This window comes from Lissotriton vulgaris, chromosome 1_1 (genome assembly GCF_964263255.1).
Source record: "Lissotriton vulgaris chromosome 1_1, aLisVul1.2, whole genome shotgun sequence".
Lineage (NCBI taxonomy): Eukaryota > Metazoa > Chordata > Amphibia > Caudata > Salamandridae > Lissotriton > Lissotriton vulgaris.
In genome coordinates, this window is record NC_141685.1 from 1,744,751,709 (window position 1) to 1,744,768,567 (window position 16,859).

At 45.7% G+C, this 16,859-nt stretch overlaps 1 protein-coding gene and 1 pseudogene across 1 annotated transcript in view; both read right to left on the reverse strand.

Moving 5' to 3' along the window:
- The window catches only part of WIF1 (Wnt inhibitory factor 1), a 289,485-nt gene that overhangs the window by 261,377 nt on the left and 11,249 nt on the right, over nucleotides 1-16,859 (reverse strand). The window contains exon 2 of the mRNA XM_086919031.1: nucleotides 3,742-3,881. Within this exon, the coding sequence (XP_086775157.1) occupies nucleotides 3,742-3,881 (140 nt within the window). The remainder of the gene's footprint in view (nucleotides 1-3,741; nucleotides 3,882-16,859) is intronic.
- Nucleotides 3,996-15,312, reverse strand: LOC147751140 (homeobox protein Hox-A9-like; annotated as a pseudogene).

Sequence of the window (16,859 nt, forward strand, 5' to 3'; positions counted from 1 at the left end):
AATTAATTAACAACCAATTATTAATACATTAATAATAAATTACTTTATCCATTTAACACTATAACATCTCAATTAAATCAATGGGGAGAGGAGTTGGCCTAAGGGCTAGGGCGGTCGACCTCGAATCTGGGGAACTGGGTTCGAGTCTTTGCAAAGATGCTGAACATCCTGTGATTCTGGGCAAATCACTTAATCTCTCTGTGCCTAAAACAAACAAAAAAAGTGAATGTGTCCTCATGTAACGCAACTGGTGCTATGTAAAGCACTCTGCTGCCCGATACCTTCGGGTCAGGTTTGCGCTATAAAAAAACTATGTAAAATAAAATAAAAACTAAAAATAAATAAACAACTATTAATAAATGAAAAATATTCAATAAATGTAATATATTTAAATTACTTCCAACCCTGTTCCCCTATAAACTCACAACCCGCTGCAGAACTAAAAATACAAAATTCAAATAAAAAAATATTAATAACTGCTAAAAATAGTCAATATATTTTATATAATTAAATTACTTCCCACCGTGTTCTACTATAAACCCACAACCCACTACGGAACTAAAAACGCAAAAATCAAATAAATGTATTTTTTGATTACTAGTAAAAATATAACTTATATTAAAAATACAAACAAATCTTATACAAAAAAAGCATACATCACATACATATAAAATATATACTAAAATACATAACATAAATTTTAAAAAATCGATATTTTTAACAACTATGATTTTGCAAACAATATTTTACCCTTAAATATTTTTAACATGGCTATTACTTACCTAAATTCGATATTCTTGACCACAAGAATTTGTCTATCGATATTTCTGACCCATGACATTTTTAACTTGATATTTGTGTAAATCGAAATTTTTGATTCAATATTCTGTCCCTGCACCACTGGGCAATAGAGTTTTTTCATATTTGGTGCTTCTACTTTGGAGCAGGATGCCTGTTAAACTTCTCACAAAATACAGCTCCATGAAGATCATTGTAGAACTTAAAACCTCGGCTCTACCAGTGGTTAATTTTAGCCAGTGAGGGCCACTGGCACATATTTTCCAGTGCCAGATATTTGCTGAGTGCAAGAGAAAGGACTGCATATAGATAGATGCAAAGACAGAGGTAGAGAAAGACCGCAACACCATCATGGGAGGAAGCAGAAACCTGCAAGTGTAAGAAAAAGGTGCATGGATTTTCTGGTTGTGGATTTAAGACTATGGAGTGATTTACTAACATTTTGTACTGGCTTTGCGTCATAAAAGTGATGCAAGCCAGCACAAAATGTTTTTTCCATTTTTTACTTTCCAAACGAAAAGTAATGGAAAGCAGTGCAAAGCACTGTTTTGCATTACTTAGAGTGAAAGGGGGTGTTACATACAGTGGTAGCCAGCACGGCTAACGGGTTGTGGGGTGGGACCGCGCACGGGGCGGGCAGTGTGGGAAGGCATGGGTCGCAATGAAATAAAAATCAGAAAAATGCAAACCATACCTTGCCGCCAGGTCCCGTATCTCTGCTCCTGCTCTCCTTGACGGACTCCAGGAACAGGAAGCATAGCCACAATCCCCTGACCAATCAAAACGCTGCAATGCAGCATTGTGATCAGGGGTGGGCATGTTCTCCATACAGGCTGTAATGTAGCCTGCATGGAGAACAAGGAAAGTATGCATGACTGTTTTGGGTGGCCCGAGAAGGCCGACCAAAGGAGTCATTGCGCACTTAAGAGGGTTGTATCACTCCTTCCCTGCTCTTCACACCTGCCCCCTCACGCAAGCTGCTGCAGCAGGAGGACAAAATTAAATGATAATAGCATTAGTTATTAGCATTTTATTTGTTCCTTTCTTTTGCTGCTGCAAAGTAGTGGGGCAACGCACCTCCGCCTTAGCAGAGGAGCCGCCACTGGTTACATGGCTGTTGCCATGCAACTACCCACACTTTTTTATGCACAACCTTTTCTACCAAATACGTGAGACAGGGTTTTGCATAAAAAAATAACATCTTTTGAACCCAGGCATTAAAAGGAGAGTTGTTGTCATTTCTCCTTTCTTTTACGGCTTTGGATGAATGCTGCACAGTACAGCACACATACAAAGTAGGAAAAGTTTTAAATGCTGTCTAGGCATAGTATTTTGCACTGGAAGGGAGTCCTTCAAGCACAAAACCTATGCAAGACTCGCACACACCCTCGCACTATGGCGTAAAGGTCTGAGCAGGGTGCACGGGAGCAAAATTCTGCACAGGTGCTAGGGAGAGGGAAGAAAAGAGCCATCTTTCTGGATAGGACGATGTCCTGCACCCTCCTTGTCACGTAATGCAGCGTAGCATTTTTGGCTATTTGGCTGCTTTGCATGACACTTTAGTAAATCTGCCCCTACCAGCCTTACTATAGGGCAGAAGATTATTGCATCAGCCGCCGGCTTCTAAACAGAGCTTCGGGTACCGGTATTCCTTTTTTCACAAATTAAGCACTACCTGTATTAACTTTGGGTTCTACCTTGTTCTGTTGTACAGTTTCTGCAGTGGAAAGAAGCAGACGTCATGTGACTATTTTTCCAATCTGTAGTATCATGAAATCCTAAAACAGATTTTAAGCTCCGCTACAAAATTGCTGGGAGCCGCTGCTAGGACAAGAAAAGACCATGTGAAGAAAATGAAATGGAATTCAGGGAAAGGGGAAAGAAGGAGATCAAGAGAAGTAAAGCAGGGGCGGAGGAATGTAGCCAGATTGAGAACGAGAAGGATCAAGTGAGAGGAAAGAGGGGAAGAAGAGAGTGAAATAGGATACAAAATGACCTGGTAAGCAGCAGATAGGGGTGAGGATAACGTTAAAGAAACGGGGAAAAACTTGGAGAGGGCGAGATTACAAGGTGAGTGAATGGCTAGGAGAGAGAAAAGTAGTCCTGGGGATAATAATAGCAAAGAAAGATAAGTGAAAGACAACCCTCGAATAGGGTAATTTTTAAAGGACTGCGTGAAAAAGAAGGGGAGCGCAGGGAATAGAAGGAAAATAGTAAGGCAGGGCCGAAGGGGTGGGTTTAGAGGGGACAGGAATGGAAGAGAGAGATAGAAGTATGATATAAGAGAGGGAGAGAGAGAGAGAGGAGAATATGATATGGCAATAGGAAACAGAACACAGACTGAGGAGAAGGCCATAAAGAGAAGTAAAAAAGAAGAGAAATTTTGAAAACTATGGATAAAGTGGTTAAAGTGGAAAGAGAAAATGCATGAAACAGAGTGGAAGCTGATGGGCAAAAGACAGAAAGACATGTCTGAAATACACGTATCAATGGGAAGGGTAACATTACATTGACCATTTTGCCTCGTTAAGGGAGCGACACTTCACTTCAGCGCATTTCACTCTACACCTGTTAGCATTAATATATACATTAAGAGCCCGCCGCAGCACAGCCTGTGTATTGGACCAGTGCTTTTCCCCAAATAGAGGTTCAGATTAAAATGAAAAAAACATTTTTTTCTATGGTTGAATTGCCTATTTTCTAAGTAAATGAACGTACCTGCACTTATTCTGAGTGCTATTATGACCGCGGTGGTCAAGCTTACTTTCATAAATCTTATTGTACAAGAAAACAGCTCCAAAATACTCAAAGTCATTATCAACAAACTTGCTGATATAAATAACAATCTTGATGAGCATATTGCAATTAGCTCTTGATTTGCACACTGAAAAGATATGAATATATATAGTTTTTGTTTACAGCCTGAACTGGAAGGCTGCCTACCTGTCCAGAAGCTTTCCAGGTAAAGTTCATCGCCTGGATGCCCACTGGAATAGCTGGCATCCGCTGCTGGGCCTTTCGGAAATCATGGGTAAAAGGAGCCATTTTCCCTTCAGACACAATCAGAATATCTTCTTCAAACCCTTTAAAACACAAAACATTCAAAATTAATTCCACTGGCAAATGTCGAACATCTAGATCCCTACTAGTCAAAGAAAAGATGCTTCTGACAGTATCTAACACAAAAGAAAAGATGCTCAAACTCTCACTTGGTTTTCTTGCAATCAAGAGTGCACAGACTGTGACATTTAGAACAAGCATTTACAATGCAATGGTTTTGCCTTTTTGAAAGTTAGAGCTATTGGCATTGCTCTTGACATTATTTTTATTTATGTTTTTTTTAACATAAATAAATGGCATTGTCATTTACAATGCCAATAGCTTAATCTCTCGCAAATGACACACACAAACACCCACAGAGAGCCCCCCCCACACACACAGAGCCCCCCCCCCACACACACCCACACAGATCCCCCTTCACACACACCCACAGAGCCCCCCCTCACACACACCCCCACAGAGCCCCCCACACACACAGCCACACAGAGCCCCCCACACACCCACACAGAGCCCCCCACACACACCCACACAGAGCCCCCCCACACACTGCGAACCCCACACACTGCGAGCCATGGGCAGAGAGAGACACACACAAGGATTAGAAGGGGAATATAAATGCACAAACCTTTCATATACACCCATTATGGACACACACATACACACAGAGTCACCAGCACACTAGACTCTGTGTATTCACAAACAATAATATATGCATTCAAATACGTAAGCACACGCGCTCGCACACAACCTACACCTTACACACGCGTGGATCCTTACACGCACGTGCAGACACACACCCTCACGCCTAGGGACACAATGTGTGTAACTCGTGTTTCAATCCAGGGTCTGCATGAGTTTCTCCCGACAAGGTCATGCGTGTGGTTCAATGCATGCCTAGGCCAGTGCTGAAAGCCCGGTAAGGGCAGTGTGGCAACGAATCGTGACGTGGAGATGTTGCCAATACACATGTGTATTGTGGCGAGATATGAATCTAGGTCGCTTTGAGCGCGACAATGTGTCACCTTTGTGTCGAGTTACATTGTCATCTAAATGTACAAGATAAATAAAGTGAGAGAGCAGGTTTGTTTTGAAAATGGCTTGCGGTGCCCCTCCAGTGTGCAGCAGCGGTAGGTGGGTGTGTGCACTTACTGGGGTCGGTGGGGGGCTTGTACCCGCTGGCCTCACTCTCCGCAGCCGTCTCCGGGAAGGTCCCCTCTCTGCCCCCCTGCTTGTCGGCTGGGGAGGTCCCGTAGTCGGACAGTGAGAGCGTGTGGCTGTCAAAGGTGGTGCAGCCCCCGCGGCGGGCGCCTTGCAGAGGCTCGGGCTTGATGCCGCCGTAGTGCCTGGCCGAGGGCAGGCTGGGGAAGGAGAGGCCCTCGGGCACGGGCTCCAGCCAGGAGCGCATGTACCTGCCGGCCTCGGGCGCCTAGGGGTGGTGATGGTGGTACACGGTGCCAGCGCCTCCTGCTGGGTGCACGGGGTTCCAGGAGCTGCCGAAGACCGGGCTCTTGGACTGGAAGCTGCAGGGGGTGAACTTGGCGTGGTCCGGCAGCCGGCCCGGGGGTGCCAGTGGGCCCAAGGCGGCGGCGGCCGCCGCTGCATACCACGACTGCACCAGCTCCTAGCTGTTGTGCAGCAGGAAGGAGTCCACGTAGTAATTGCTGAGCTGGCCCCGAGGTCGACAGACTCTCACACGACAGACTCTCACACGACAGAGCGGGACCTCCAGTAAAAAAAAATTGAAACTGCATATTTCATGTAACAACTTGGAGGCAGCGAGTAGTACAGTCACCTAATAAGTTGGAGGCAGCGTGCCCGCCCATTGGCCGTCACGTGACTGCGCAGCAGAACAATAACGTATAATCAGTCCGCAGTCTATTAATGGGTCAGTGTTTTCCAGCCATCATTTTTTATAGCGGCAAAGCCATTTGTTTTTTTTATATGCAAAAAGGGGATAGCTAGAGTTATACGGAAAAGTTTTGTTTGAATTGTGGCCAGCCGAGATTAAAAGATCACATCTAGACACGGCTACCCTTTTCCGAGCGGACAGAGGCAAAGAGGAGACCACGGGTGCCGTCGCCGACGGGAACGGGCATTTTAGAGCAAAGCACGGGCACCAGCGGGAGGGGGAAGGAACGGGGGCCGGAGACACGGAGAGCGGGAGGGGGGCGGGGCGGGAACGGGGGCCGGAGACACGGAGAGCAGTAGAGGGGGTGGGAACGGCCAAAAAATAAAAGCAAGCACTCACCTGGACTTCTTCCGGGTGCCGTCAATGCCGGACCAGATTCGGGGGTGTTCCCGGCTTTTGGCTGACGTAGCGTGACGTAGCCAAAAGCCAAAAATTCTCGGGAACGCCCCCGAATCTGGTCCGGCATTGACGGACAGGCCCGTCTTCCAATGGCTAGCCTCCATTTATGGAGCTAGCCAATGGAAGACGGGGGCCGTTCCTGTCTCCCCTACTATAGTCATTAGGTTTGCAGCTTTCACCAGGCAAAACCTAAAAAAGTGGATGACGTATATTTATACATCTGGAGTAAGTTTGGAGTGATAAACAGTAATACATTGTTGGTATACGCACAGTTATAATCTTAAGATTTAAACCCTGATGTAGCTCTTAAAAGTACTATTTGTTTTGTTTGAAACATTGCCATATAAGACGCTGACTCAAATGTGCTTTACATAATTTGTCCAAGATTACACAATGAGCCTGATCCGCAAAGGCAATCATGGCCAAAAACGTATGTTTACCATGTGCACAACAGCTGAGTTTTATGAATAAGGAAAAAACAAGATTCTCAGATGGCAGTTTATTCCCCATTCACAAGACACAAGACTTGATAACCTGTTAATTTTAGTGGACTGGAATAAGAAGAGAGAGGGATAAGGTTTTTTAACAGTATGTCATTTGGACAAATGCTATAGTACCTGGAAGAAACTCTGCTGGATTATTGCACCATTTTCCTGCACCTCAACAGTTTGTGTCAAAGATTTCTGTGGATGTTATAACTGGTTTGCCGCCTTCAGATTGTATCATCTGAGATGTTTTTGAAGAATCACATTAAACTGTGGGCAAACTAGTTTTTAATGTTGGAATTTAATACAACAACACTTTTCACATATCCCTGAAGTACTCTCCCTTCTTTTATCCCTCTGGGCATCATACTCACATTTAGTCGCCTACTTTCTCCTCCTCAGTTCCTCCTGTACAATGCATGCTAAAAGATATACACAACAGTCACGATTCAACTTTCTTTAGTACATTTAAAATTTGTGAAGACCAAATAGAATAAATTTGCATATAGGAGGGGATGTGCTGGGCCAGTGTTTAAGATGGAAAAAATAGTTTTACTATTGGCTGACTATTTGTCCATTGGGGAGTCACATCCCAAGTTCATTCCAGCTGGCAGTGAAATAACAGCAATACCAACAGAGAGTGCAGTAATCAAAACTAGAAATCACTCCTCAGTAGACAGTGAAGTAACAGTAACAACAATAGAGTGTGCAGTAACCAAAGCCCAGACATCCTGGAAAGTTCGTCGGAAGGAAAAGAGGAAGGGAAGGTACAGGAAGTCAGTAGGCGAAATATTACGCATTAAGTATCAGCCACATCTAACTCTAACTGCCCCTGGACCAGATCCTGAGACCACCAACCAGGCCTCCATCCCTACCTTGGTCGACAGCCCTGAGTGTTTCCTTGTGGGATCCAACGTTGTTCAGCCATTGGATTTGGGCCCACTTCCAAAAGAATCAATACAGAATGTTCCGACTGGTGACAACAAGCAGGCGCCAATTCAAGTAAGAAAGGGGCAGACTTCATCAAAATCAGATCTAAGGAAGACTACTAAAGCAGAACAAAACTCAAGCTTAAGGCCATGCACAATACTGAGATTAGCAACACAAATTCATCGCAACAGCTAGCAGGAGGGAGCATGAACACAACTCAGGGAATACATGGATGTATTCTGACCGCCAGCTAACCCCGCCTCCAAAAGTGACAATCAAGGGGTCACCACAAGTTGTCTCACTCAATCTAGGCCCTCTGGAAATGAGGGACCCTTCATTAAGCAAAGGGAGGCGCAATATGTGGAAGGCACGACCACCATCATATTTCCCCCCTGAATACGAATCCCGGGGTAGAGAGGACATACTGAACAGAGGGAACATACTGTGTCTTCTACATTCCATCATAAGCCTTGACAGCATTAGCTCTGTTGATCCCCTTTCAATAGAGTTTCAACCAACTAATACCCCCAAATGCCCAGAAGCAACTAAAGCAACATGGAACTCTAGTGAGGCAGTGAGTAAAATCATGATAGAAGCAAACACGTTCAAACACTGGAGGATAAAACTTGAAGTCAAACAAAAACCTCCTTATCCAACACCCTTCCTACTCTTCTCCATGATTGCTCCACATAAAAATACCACCTCAGTTTTAAAAGGAGCTAGGAGTACCACCCCTGGAGTACATACCTCTGGCATAAAGGCATCTGCCCCGAATTTAGAACCTAGGGATTCATCTTATGTTTCATTGGCTACATTGCAAAACTGGAGGCAAATACAGCGCACAATTATCATGGAGCAAACAAATTGACAAAGGGGGAGCAGCTCTTGGCCGGCCCCGGTTGAGACCAGGGAAATCAGCATATGTATCTGGAACATCAAAGGTCTAGCCAGCAAAACCGATGACCCCAACGTACTGTGTTACTCAAAATCATTCAATTTGATATTGCTCCAAGAGACCTGGGAGGATAAGGCCTTCGAGCTTCAGGGCTACACCTGAGATACCTGAGCGCTTTGAAGCAGATTAGCGGTATCGTAGCGCCTGCCAGCTGACTCTGACCACCGCATCTGCGCTCTGCTCGCTCTGCTGCCTCTCATTGCGCTATTTCACCCCCGCATTGCTAGCGCTGCCTGCTTTGTGCAATTTGCATAGTTAGTGCTGCTTATTTCAATCTGCGCATTGTCCTGTTACCATTGTTTTATTTTAAAGTATTTTTGCTCGATTGTGCCTCTGATTGTGCCCCAGTCTCGCCCAGTTTTGCTTTCGAACTGGTGCAGCCATTTTGTTGTTGTTGTGCTTCTCAGCCCGTAGCTCCACCCTGCTCCCGCCTCCCAGCTGACCCTCCCTTGCCCCTCCCCCTCCCACTTTCCACATATGACAGATGCCTTTCCGCGCAGCGTTCACGCGCAGCGTTCGCGCCCCTTGCGCGCCGAAGGTGCGCCAAAGGTAAGCCGGTCTACGCCCGTCCGTGCCTGGACCGCGCCCAGCTCCAGACCCCCTGGTCCTCGCAAAAACCTCTCCACCCGCATAACATACGACGCCGATTCCCTCCTTGCCCTCAACCCCGGTCGCAAACCACAATGCTGCAAGGCTGTCCCGGAACACACCCACGGACCCTTCGCCTGCCACTCCTGCAAATTCGCCTGCGTCAGGACCCAGATCAAATCCACGAACTTCAAACACAGCTCCCACTCTACCCACCTGAAATGCATCTTGCTGAACACCCGCTCAGTCCACAGACACGCCACTGAACTCTGGGACCTACTCGACACCACATCGCCAGATGTCGCCTTCCTTACAGAAACCTGGATGAACGAATCATCAGCCCCCGACATCGCCATAGCCATCCTGGACGCTTACAAGATCATCCGAAAAGACCGAACCAACCAAACAGGAGGAGGCATAGCCATAGTCCATAAGAACACCATCCGAATCACGACCAACTCCGACGATAACCTCGGGACCGCCGAACACCTTCACTTCCAGATCCACACCGACCCCAGGACCACACTTAGAGGCACCCTCATCTACAGACCACCAGGAACAAGGACACATTTCAAGGAAGACATCACTGACTTCATCAACCCACATGCACTCACCTCCGAAAACTACATTCTACTGGGAGACATCAACTTCCACCTGGAAAAGAAAAACGACAGCAACACCACCACCCTTCTGGACAACATGGCCAATCTCGGTCTCAAACAACTTGTTAACACCCCCACCCACCTTGCCGGACACACGCTCGACCCTATCTTCACCTCCAGCAAACTCATCTCATTCGATCATACCACAGCTCTACATTGGACGGGCCACAGCTGCGTTCACTTCAGCTACAAAAAGACCACGACCCACAACCCCCCACATCCTATTCCTCGAAGAAACTGGAACAAAATCACCTCCGACCAACTACTCACATCGCTTAACCAAAACCCCCCTGCCATTTCATCGGACCCAAACCATGCTGCCACCAAACTCACACTATGGATCACCCACAGCGCTGACGAATTAGCACCCTTGAAAAACCACCAGACCAAACAAGGTAACAAGAAAGCCCCCTGGTTCAACGATGACCTTAAGAAATCCAAGAAGCTATGTCGTACTTTCGAGAAAAAATGGAGAAAAAACCCAACCACTGACAACCTGTCCACCCTCAAGAACATCACCGCAAACACCACCAACTGATCCGAGCCACCAAGAAATCGGCATTCAAGGATCGACTCGACAACAACGCCCACAACAGTAAGGAATTATTCAACATCGTCAAAGAATTTACCAACCCCACCGCCGGCACCAGCGACATCACTCCCTCTCAAGTCCTCTGTGACTCTCTATCCTGCTTCTTCCACAACAAAATCGTCGACATACATAACAGCTTTGAAAACCAATCCGAAGAACAGTACACTCCACCCACCCCGAACCAAATCAGCACTCTAACGAACTTGGCACCTGGAACCCAATCACTACTGAAGACACCATCCGCCTGATGAACTCCATCCACTCTGGATCACCTACCGACCCATGTCCCCACCACATCTTCAACAAAGCAGACTCCATCATCGCACCCCATCTCCGCGATGTCATCAACTGCTCCTTCGACTCCGCCACCTTCCCAGAAAGCTGTAAACATGCCAAACTCAGCGCACTTCTGAAGAAACCCACAGCAGACCCCTCAGAACTCAAGAACTACCGCCCCATCTCACTCCTCCCATTCCCTGCCAAAGTAATTGAGAAAGCTGTCAACAGTCAGCTCGCCGCCTTCCTTGAATCCAACAATTCCCCCGACCCCTCACAGTCCGGCTTCCGAGCCAAACACAGCACCGAAACCGCCCTCATCGCAGCTACAGACGACATCAGAACACTACTGGACAACGGAGAGACAGTCGCCCTCATCTTACTCGACCTCTCCGCCGCCTTCGACACAGTCTGTCATAGCACCCTCATACAACGCCTCAACAACGTCGGAATACAAGGAATAGCTCTGGATTGGATCATCTCATTCCTCACCGGGAGAACCCAGAGAGTCCGCCTTCCCCCATTCAAATCAGAGGCCACCGAAGTCATCTGCGGTGTACCACAAGGATCATCACTCAGTCCCACCCTCTTCAACGTCTACATGAGTCCCCTCGCTTCCATCGCAAGACAACACAACCTCAACATCATTTCCTACGCAGACGACACCCAGCTGATCTTCTCCCTTACCAAAGACCCAAACACCGCCAAAACCAACCTACACGAAGGAATGAAAGAAGTAGCCGAATGGATGAGGAACAGCCGTTTAAAACTGAATTCAGACAAAACGGAAGTTCTCATCCTAGGATCATCCCCCTCATCCTGGGATGACTCATGGTGGCCACCAGCCCTAGGTACAGCACCCATACCTACAGATCACGCACGTAACCTGGGATTCATCCTGGACTCCTCCCTCTCGATGGCCAGACAAGTCAACGCTGTCTCATCTTCATGCTTCAACATCCTACGCATACTCAAAAAAATCTTCTGTTGCATCCCCACTGAAACAAGAAAGACAGTCACCCACGCACTGGTCACTAGCCGACTGGACTAAGGAAATACCCTTTACGCCGGAATCACTACCAAACTACAGAAAAAACTCCAACGCATCCAAAACGCCTCAGCCAGACTCATACTGGACATCCCCCGTCAAGCTCACATTTCCGGTCAATTGAAAGACCTTCACTGGCTCCCCATCAACAAGAGAATAACGTTCCGCTTCCTCACCCACGCACACAAAGCCCTCAATGACCTAGGCCCCGAATGCCTCAACACAAGACTGTCCTTCTACACACCCACCCGCCAACTACGATCATCCAATCAGGCACTCGCCGCAATTCCGCGCATCCAGAAAATCCACCATGGGAGGAAGATCCTTCTCCTACTTAGCGGCCAAGACCAGGAACTCTCTCCCCACTCACCACCGCCTTACACAGAACCACCTCTCCTTCAGAAAACAACTAAAAACCTGGCTTTTCGATAAATAATTCGCCTCCCTCCCTCAAGCGCCTTGAGACCCTCTGGGTGAGTAGCGCGCTATATAAATTCCTGAACTTCAACTTGAACTGCGTCCTAGTAATAAAGGGCTCTGATTTAGGTTGTCGATCAGGGGGCCTACTGATCTTGGCATCTATATCAAAAATAGGAGAAATTACACCAAGAGAGGCACAAATTACTTCTCCAAGCTTCATACAAGCAGGAATGATAGTACTCGAGTTTAATAACGTACGACAAGAAGTCATAATAATCAACATCTATGTCCATCCTAAACAAAAATCAAAAGCGGCTAAGGAGCTAATAGAAGTAACAAAAATGATTATGGAGGAGCAGGACAATGAGCACATCATCCTGGCAGGCGATTTCAATATGCACCGTATTGGTTCCGGAACAGATGAAGCCCTTGTGCGAGATCTTAGTGCCGCATGGAAAGTACCGAACCAGGGTTCTCCAAAAATGAAATAACTCACAAGATGCTCAAAACACCGGCTTGAACATCTTAACTTAAGAGCACTGAATGGGCGCTTCCAGGGGGACAACCCACCAGTTGCCACGTTTCACTCAACAAAAACATCATCTCACGTAGACTAATGTTTACATCTTTAAATAAGCTCGGTAAAGTCGCAACCTTTGAGATAGGCAAAAGGAACAAAGTGCTCATTTGCCTCAGGAAATGACGTTAAAAGCTAATACAGTACACACGATTGAGCCATACATAGGGATCAACATTGAAGGGACCTCAAACCTCAAGCAGTTATGGTGCAACCACAGCAACATCGACGCAATATCTCTTGCGGCCAAAACATTGAATACCCAAAGGGCAGATCTCCCAATACAACCAGTCACTGCGTGGCAAAGCTTCACTGTGACCCTTGGTGAGAAACGATTGAAAGGGACAGTGGCAAGGTCGAGCCAACCAGAGGGAACGCTGACATGACTACCAGCCAGTCCAGAATCAAAACTACTCAAACACACTGTAAATCAAGCATTGAGACAGCTACGCAAAAATCCACGTAACCAGGATCTGCAAACCGTCTCCGGAATATGACGACATTAATACAGAGGAAGAAATGGGAAAAGAAAAAATCAAAAAATGATGAATTATGGGCTAAGCTGCTCCACGATGATAAACAAAAAAAAGCGGCAGGTTCTGTAAAAAATTATACGAATCAAGAATCCGAATCACCCTGGCATAAACTCCAACATAATGGAGGAAGCATGGGCTGGATACCTCTTCACCCATTTTAATAACACAGCTGATGATAAAGACAAGGCCGTCAATGAAACGGTACACAGGACAGAGAGTAGCGGCGACACCAACAGGGAAAAAATGGGAAACATCCAGACAACAGCTAAGCCGCAAGACCCACAAGGAAGTGTAAAACATTCCTGGGAAGGGGAATTAGTGGTAGGACCAATTCCTCCTCTCTCTGCCAAGGTAGAACATCACGGCCCAAAACCAACTGTTAATAAAAGGCTAATAGTCTGGGGCAGACGCACAGGCACCCCTGATCCAAACGGCATTCCACCTATGCTGTCTAAGCTGATGCAGATTTCTGGAGTGAAGCACTATCACCGGTCTTCAAAGATGTAAAGGATAGAACACTAATCCCGAATTCCTGGCAAGGATCAATCATTAGCCCAATTTTCAAACAGGGCGACAGGAAACTCCCAAATAATTACCGGCTTATTGCACTCATTGAAGTGGAGGCCAAGTACTTTGCAGGAACTATTCGGGATGAGTTAACATCTTGGGCGTCCGAAAACTCCATCATTCCAATTAACCAAACAGGGTTTGGCCAGGGCCAAGGTACCATAACAAACATCATGGCACTAACCTTATTAATGGACGCAGCTAAAGAGGCCAAATCCCCTTTATTTCTTGGTTTTATTAATTACACTGCAGTCTTCGATCATGTTGACCGATCTAAACTCTGGCCAAAATTGGAAATATTGGGGAATACCGAAACCGCTTCTGGACCAGCTTAAACTATTGCACACAAATACCTGGATTAAAATCAAGTTAGGAGCTGGAAAGTACCTTTCTAAACAAATTTCAACCATAAAAGGGCTAAAACAAGGCTGCGTGCTAGCGCCGTTATTATTCAACCTCTTCCTTGCAGACTTGCCAGGGGAACTCGACAAATGCTCATCCCAATCTCCAAAACTGGGGAAAATACAGCTGTGAAATTTGCTGTACCCAGATGATTTGGTGCTGATAAGTCAGACCCCTATCAGCCATCAACCCCTTTTAAATGCAACGTATACCTTCTCACAAAGGAACTCCCTGTAAATAAATCTTAAGAGAACTAAGATCATAGCAGTAAATTATTTAAAAAAAAGAAAAAGATCAACTGGCATTTAAATGGACAAGACTTGGATTTGGTAGCCAGCTAGAAATATCTGGGAATACTTATGGACCACAAAACACGATCAAACCCCAGCTGGAGTCCTTGCGGGGGAAGGGAATTGCGATGTACCTGGTGATAAAATCAAATAAGAAAAACTGCCCGACCTAATACTTGACCCTTTGTTACAGATACTGCGTGCAAAACTGCAGCCGACACTAACATATGGGAGTGAATCCCTTCAAGGGAAGAACGTCGTTGTCCTGGATATAGTGCTAGCCAATTCTTATAGAGCAATCTTCCACCTGCCAAAATACGTCTCACCAGTGCAAATACTGCTGGAATTTGGCCTTCAAAACCAATCGCTGGAACGAAGGGGTGCATACGTAAGCAACTGGCATAAGATCCGTAGCACAGAGGTTGGATCCTTAAACTCCAATCTCTGGGAAGAGCTACTCCGCCACAGAAAATCTGTTTGCCTCCCTCAAAGTATTGGGATTGACAGATCTTTGTGGTACCCCCATCGACCATTTGTCTTTTTAAAAAATTGTGAAAAAATCAACACAAATCATATCCGCCATTGAGGACAAGGAAGTACTTGTCAAAAGGGCACATGGCTGGATAACGCTTAATGACTACGGAATACTGCAACCCCAATCATATTTTAAAACTGGAGTCAAAATAAAGACGAAATGAAAGTTCTTAAAGCTACATCTTGGAGTTATTCCGATCACCCCTCACCTGCCACCTTGGGAAAGGAAAGACACCCAGCACTTCTGCTACTTGTGTGGAGTCGGCAAGGTAGACATTATCCATGTTGTCTGCATTTGTCCCAACTTAATGGACATTAGGCACCGCTTATTACACCCATTTTTAAAGCAGTATGGTATCTGGACCTGTAGGCAGGCAGTAAAGCTGTGCTTCAATCCATTCCGAGAGTGACTCTGCTATTCGCACAGAAACGGCTAATGGTCAGATGCAAACGACTTTTAGGACAAACAACCTTTGCTTTCAGCTATTGCTTGCATGATCCACTTGAGCACGTGCAACAATTCCGGTCACAGGACACGCCTCCATCTAACCTGAATCTTCGTGTGCATATCCTTCTAAAGAAATTACAGAAGGTTATCTTTTGGTTCCATATTCAGCCACAAGTCCTGAAGATGGTCTATTAGTCTCTCTGCCAACACAGACCGAAACGTCGACTGCAACATCTATTTCGTCACATATTTGTTGCTTTTAAGGAATTGTGTACTGTTTTGTTCAGAGCATTTTCCTTAGTCATCATATGGAATAGATGTACGCATAGTTGCTTTGTAGGTTAAGGTGTCATACCTCTAGCATTATGTTTGGTTGATTCAGACTCTATCCACTGTTTTCATTTGTGTACATATATATATTAAATATATGTTTTTTTGAAGGAAAGTTTGCCCCGTGTATTCCCATTCCATGGTTGCAAGAAAATTGTCCGCATGAAAAAGAAATGTGTTTTATTTTATATGTTTGATTAATCATTGGTTCATCACTGATCAGAGTTGAACAGGAAGTGATTTTACAAAAATAACTATTGAATCACATACAGAAATAAAATCTCTTGTAGGCACCCACTTACTTGATTCTAGCTCAATCCAGTTGAGACACAGCTAAACTGCCAGCTCACAAAATTATTCGACCTAGTGGCAAAGAGGAATAAAAGCATGTTGCTGGTGGATCAATAAAAAATAGCTGAACCGGGCATTGCTTAAAGTCCGCCTAAAACATCGAAAGTGGTATCTATAGACTTCTGACGCCCAATCGACAATGGCATAACGTGGAAATGAATAAGCATGGGCGAATTTTGCGAATCTGGCGTTCGCGAATTTGCGTATTTGCGAACTCGCAATCCGCAAAATCAGCGAATTCTCGCGAATTTTTTTTTTTTGTGTTCGCAAGGGTTTCTGCCAGTTCGCGAGGGTTTGGTACCAGTTCGCAATTGCGAACTTACTTGTCGGCTCTCAACGGTCGCGACTATGTTGTTTCTACGTCTGGTTCATCATCACAGGTTCCCAGCACCCTCTGTTTAACCACTGCCACCCTCTGTTTCACCCATGCCACCCTCTGGTAAATCAATGCCACCCTCTGGTTCATCATCACTGTAGATTATGGGGGGGGGAGCAAGCACACCAGCCCTGCTTCAACTGACATGAATTAATTTGGGGTTGGTTTATTAATGTGTCACAGTTTTAAAATTCCAGTCTGGCACCTGCTTCCTTATCTGTAATTTGCTTTCTGTTGCAGTGCAACTTTTTTTTTCCAGGACCTTTGTGGCCTACTTGTAGCTATTCTATGAGCCTGCTGTGAGGGTCAGAGCAGGGTCATACAAT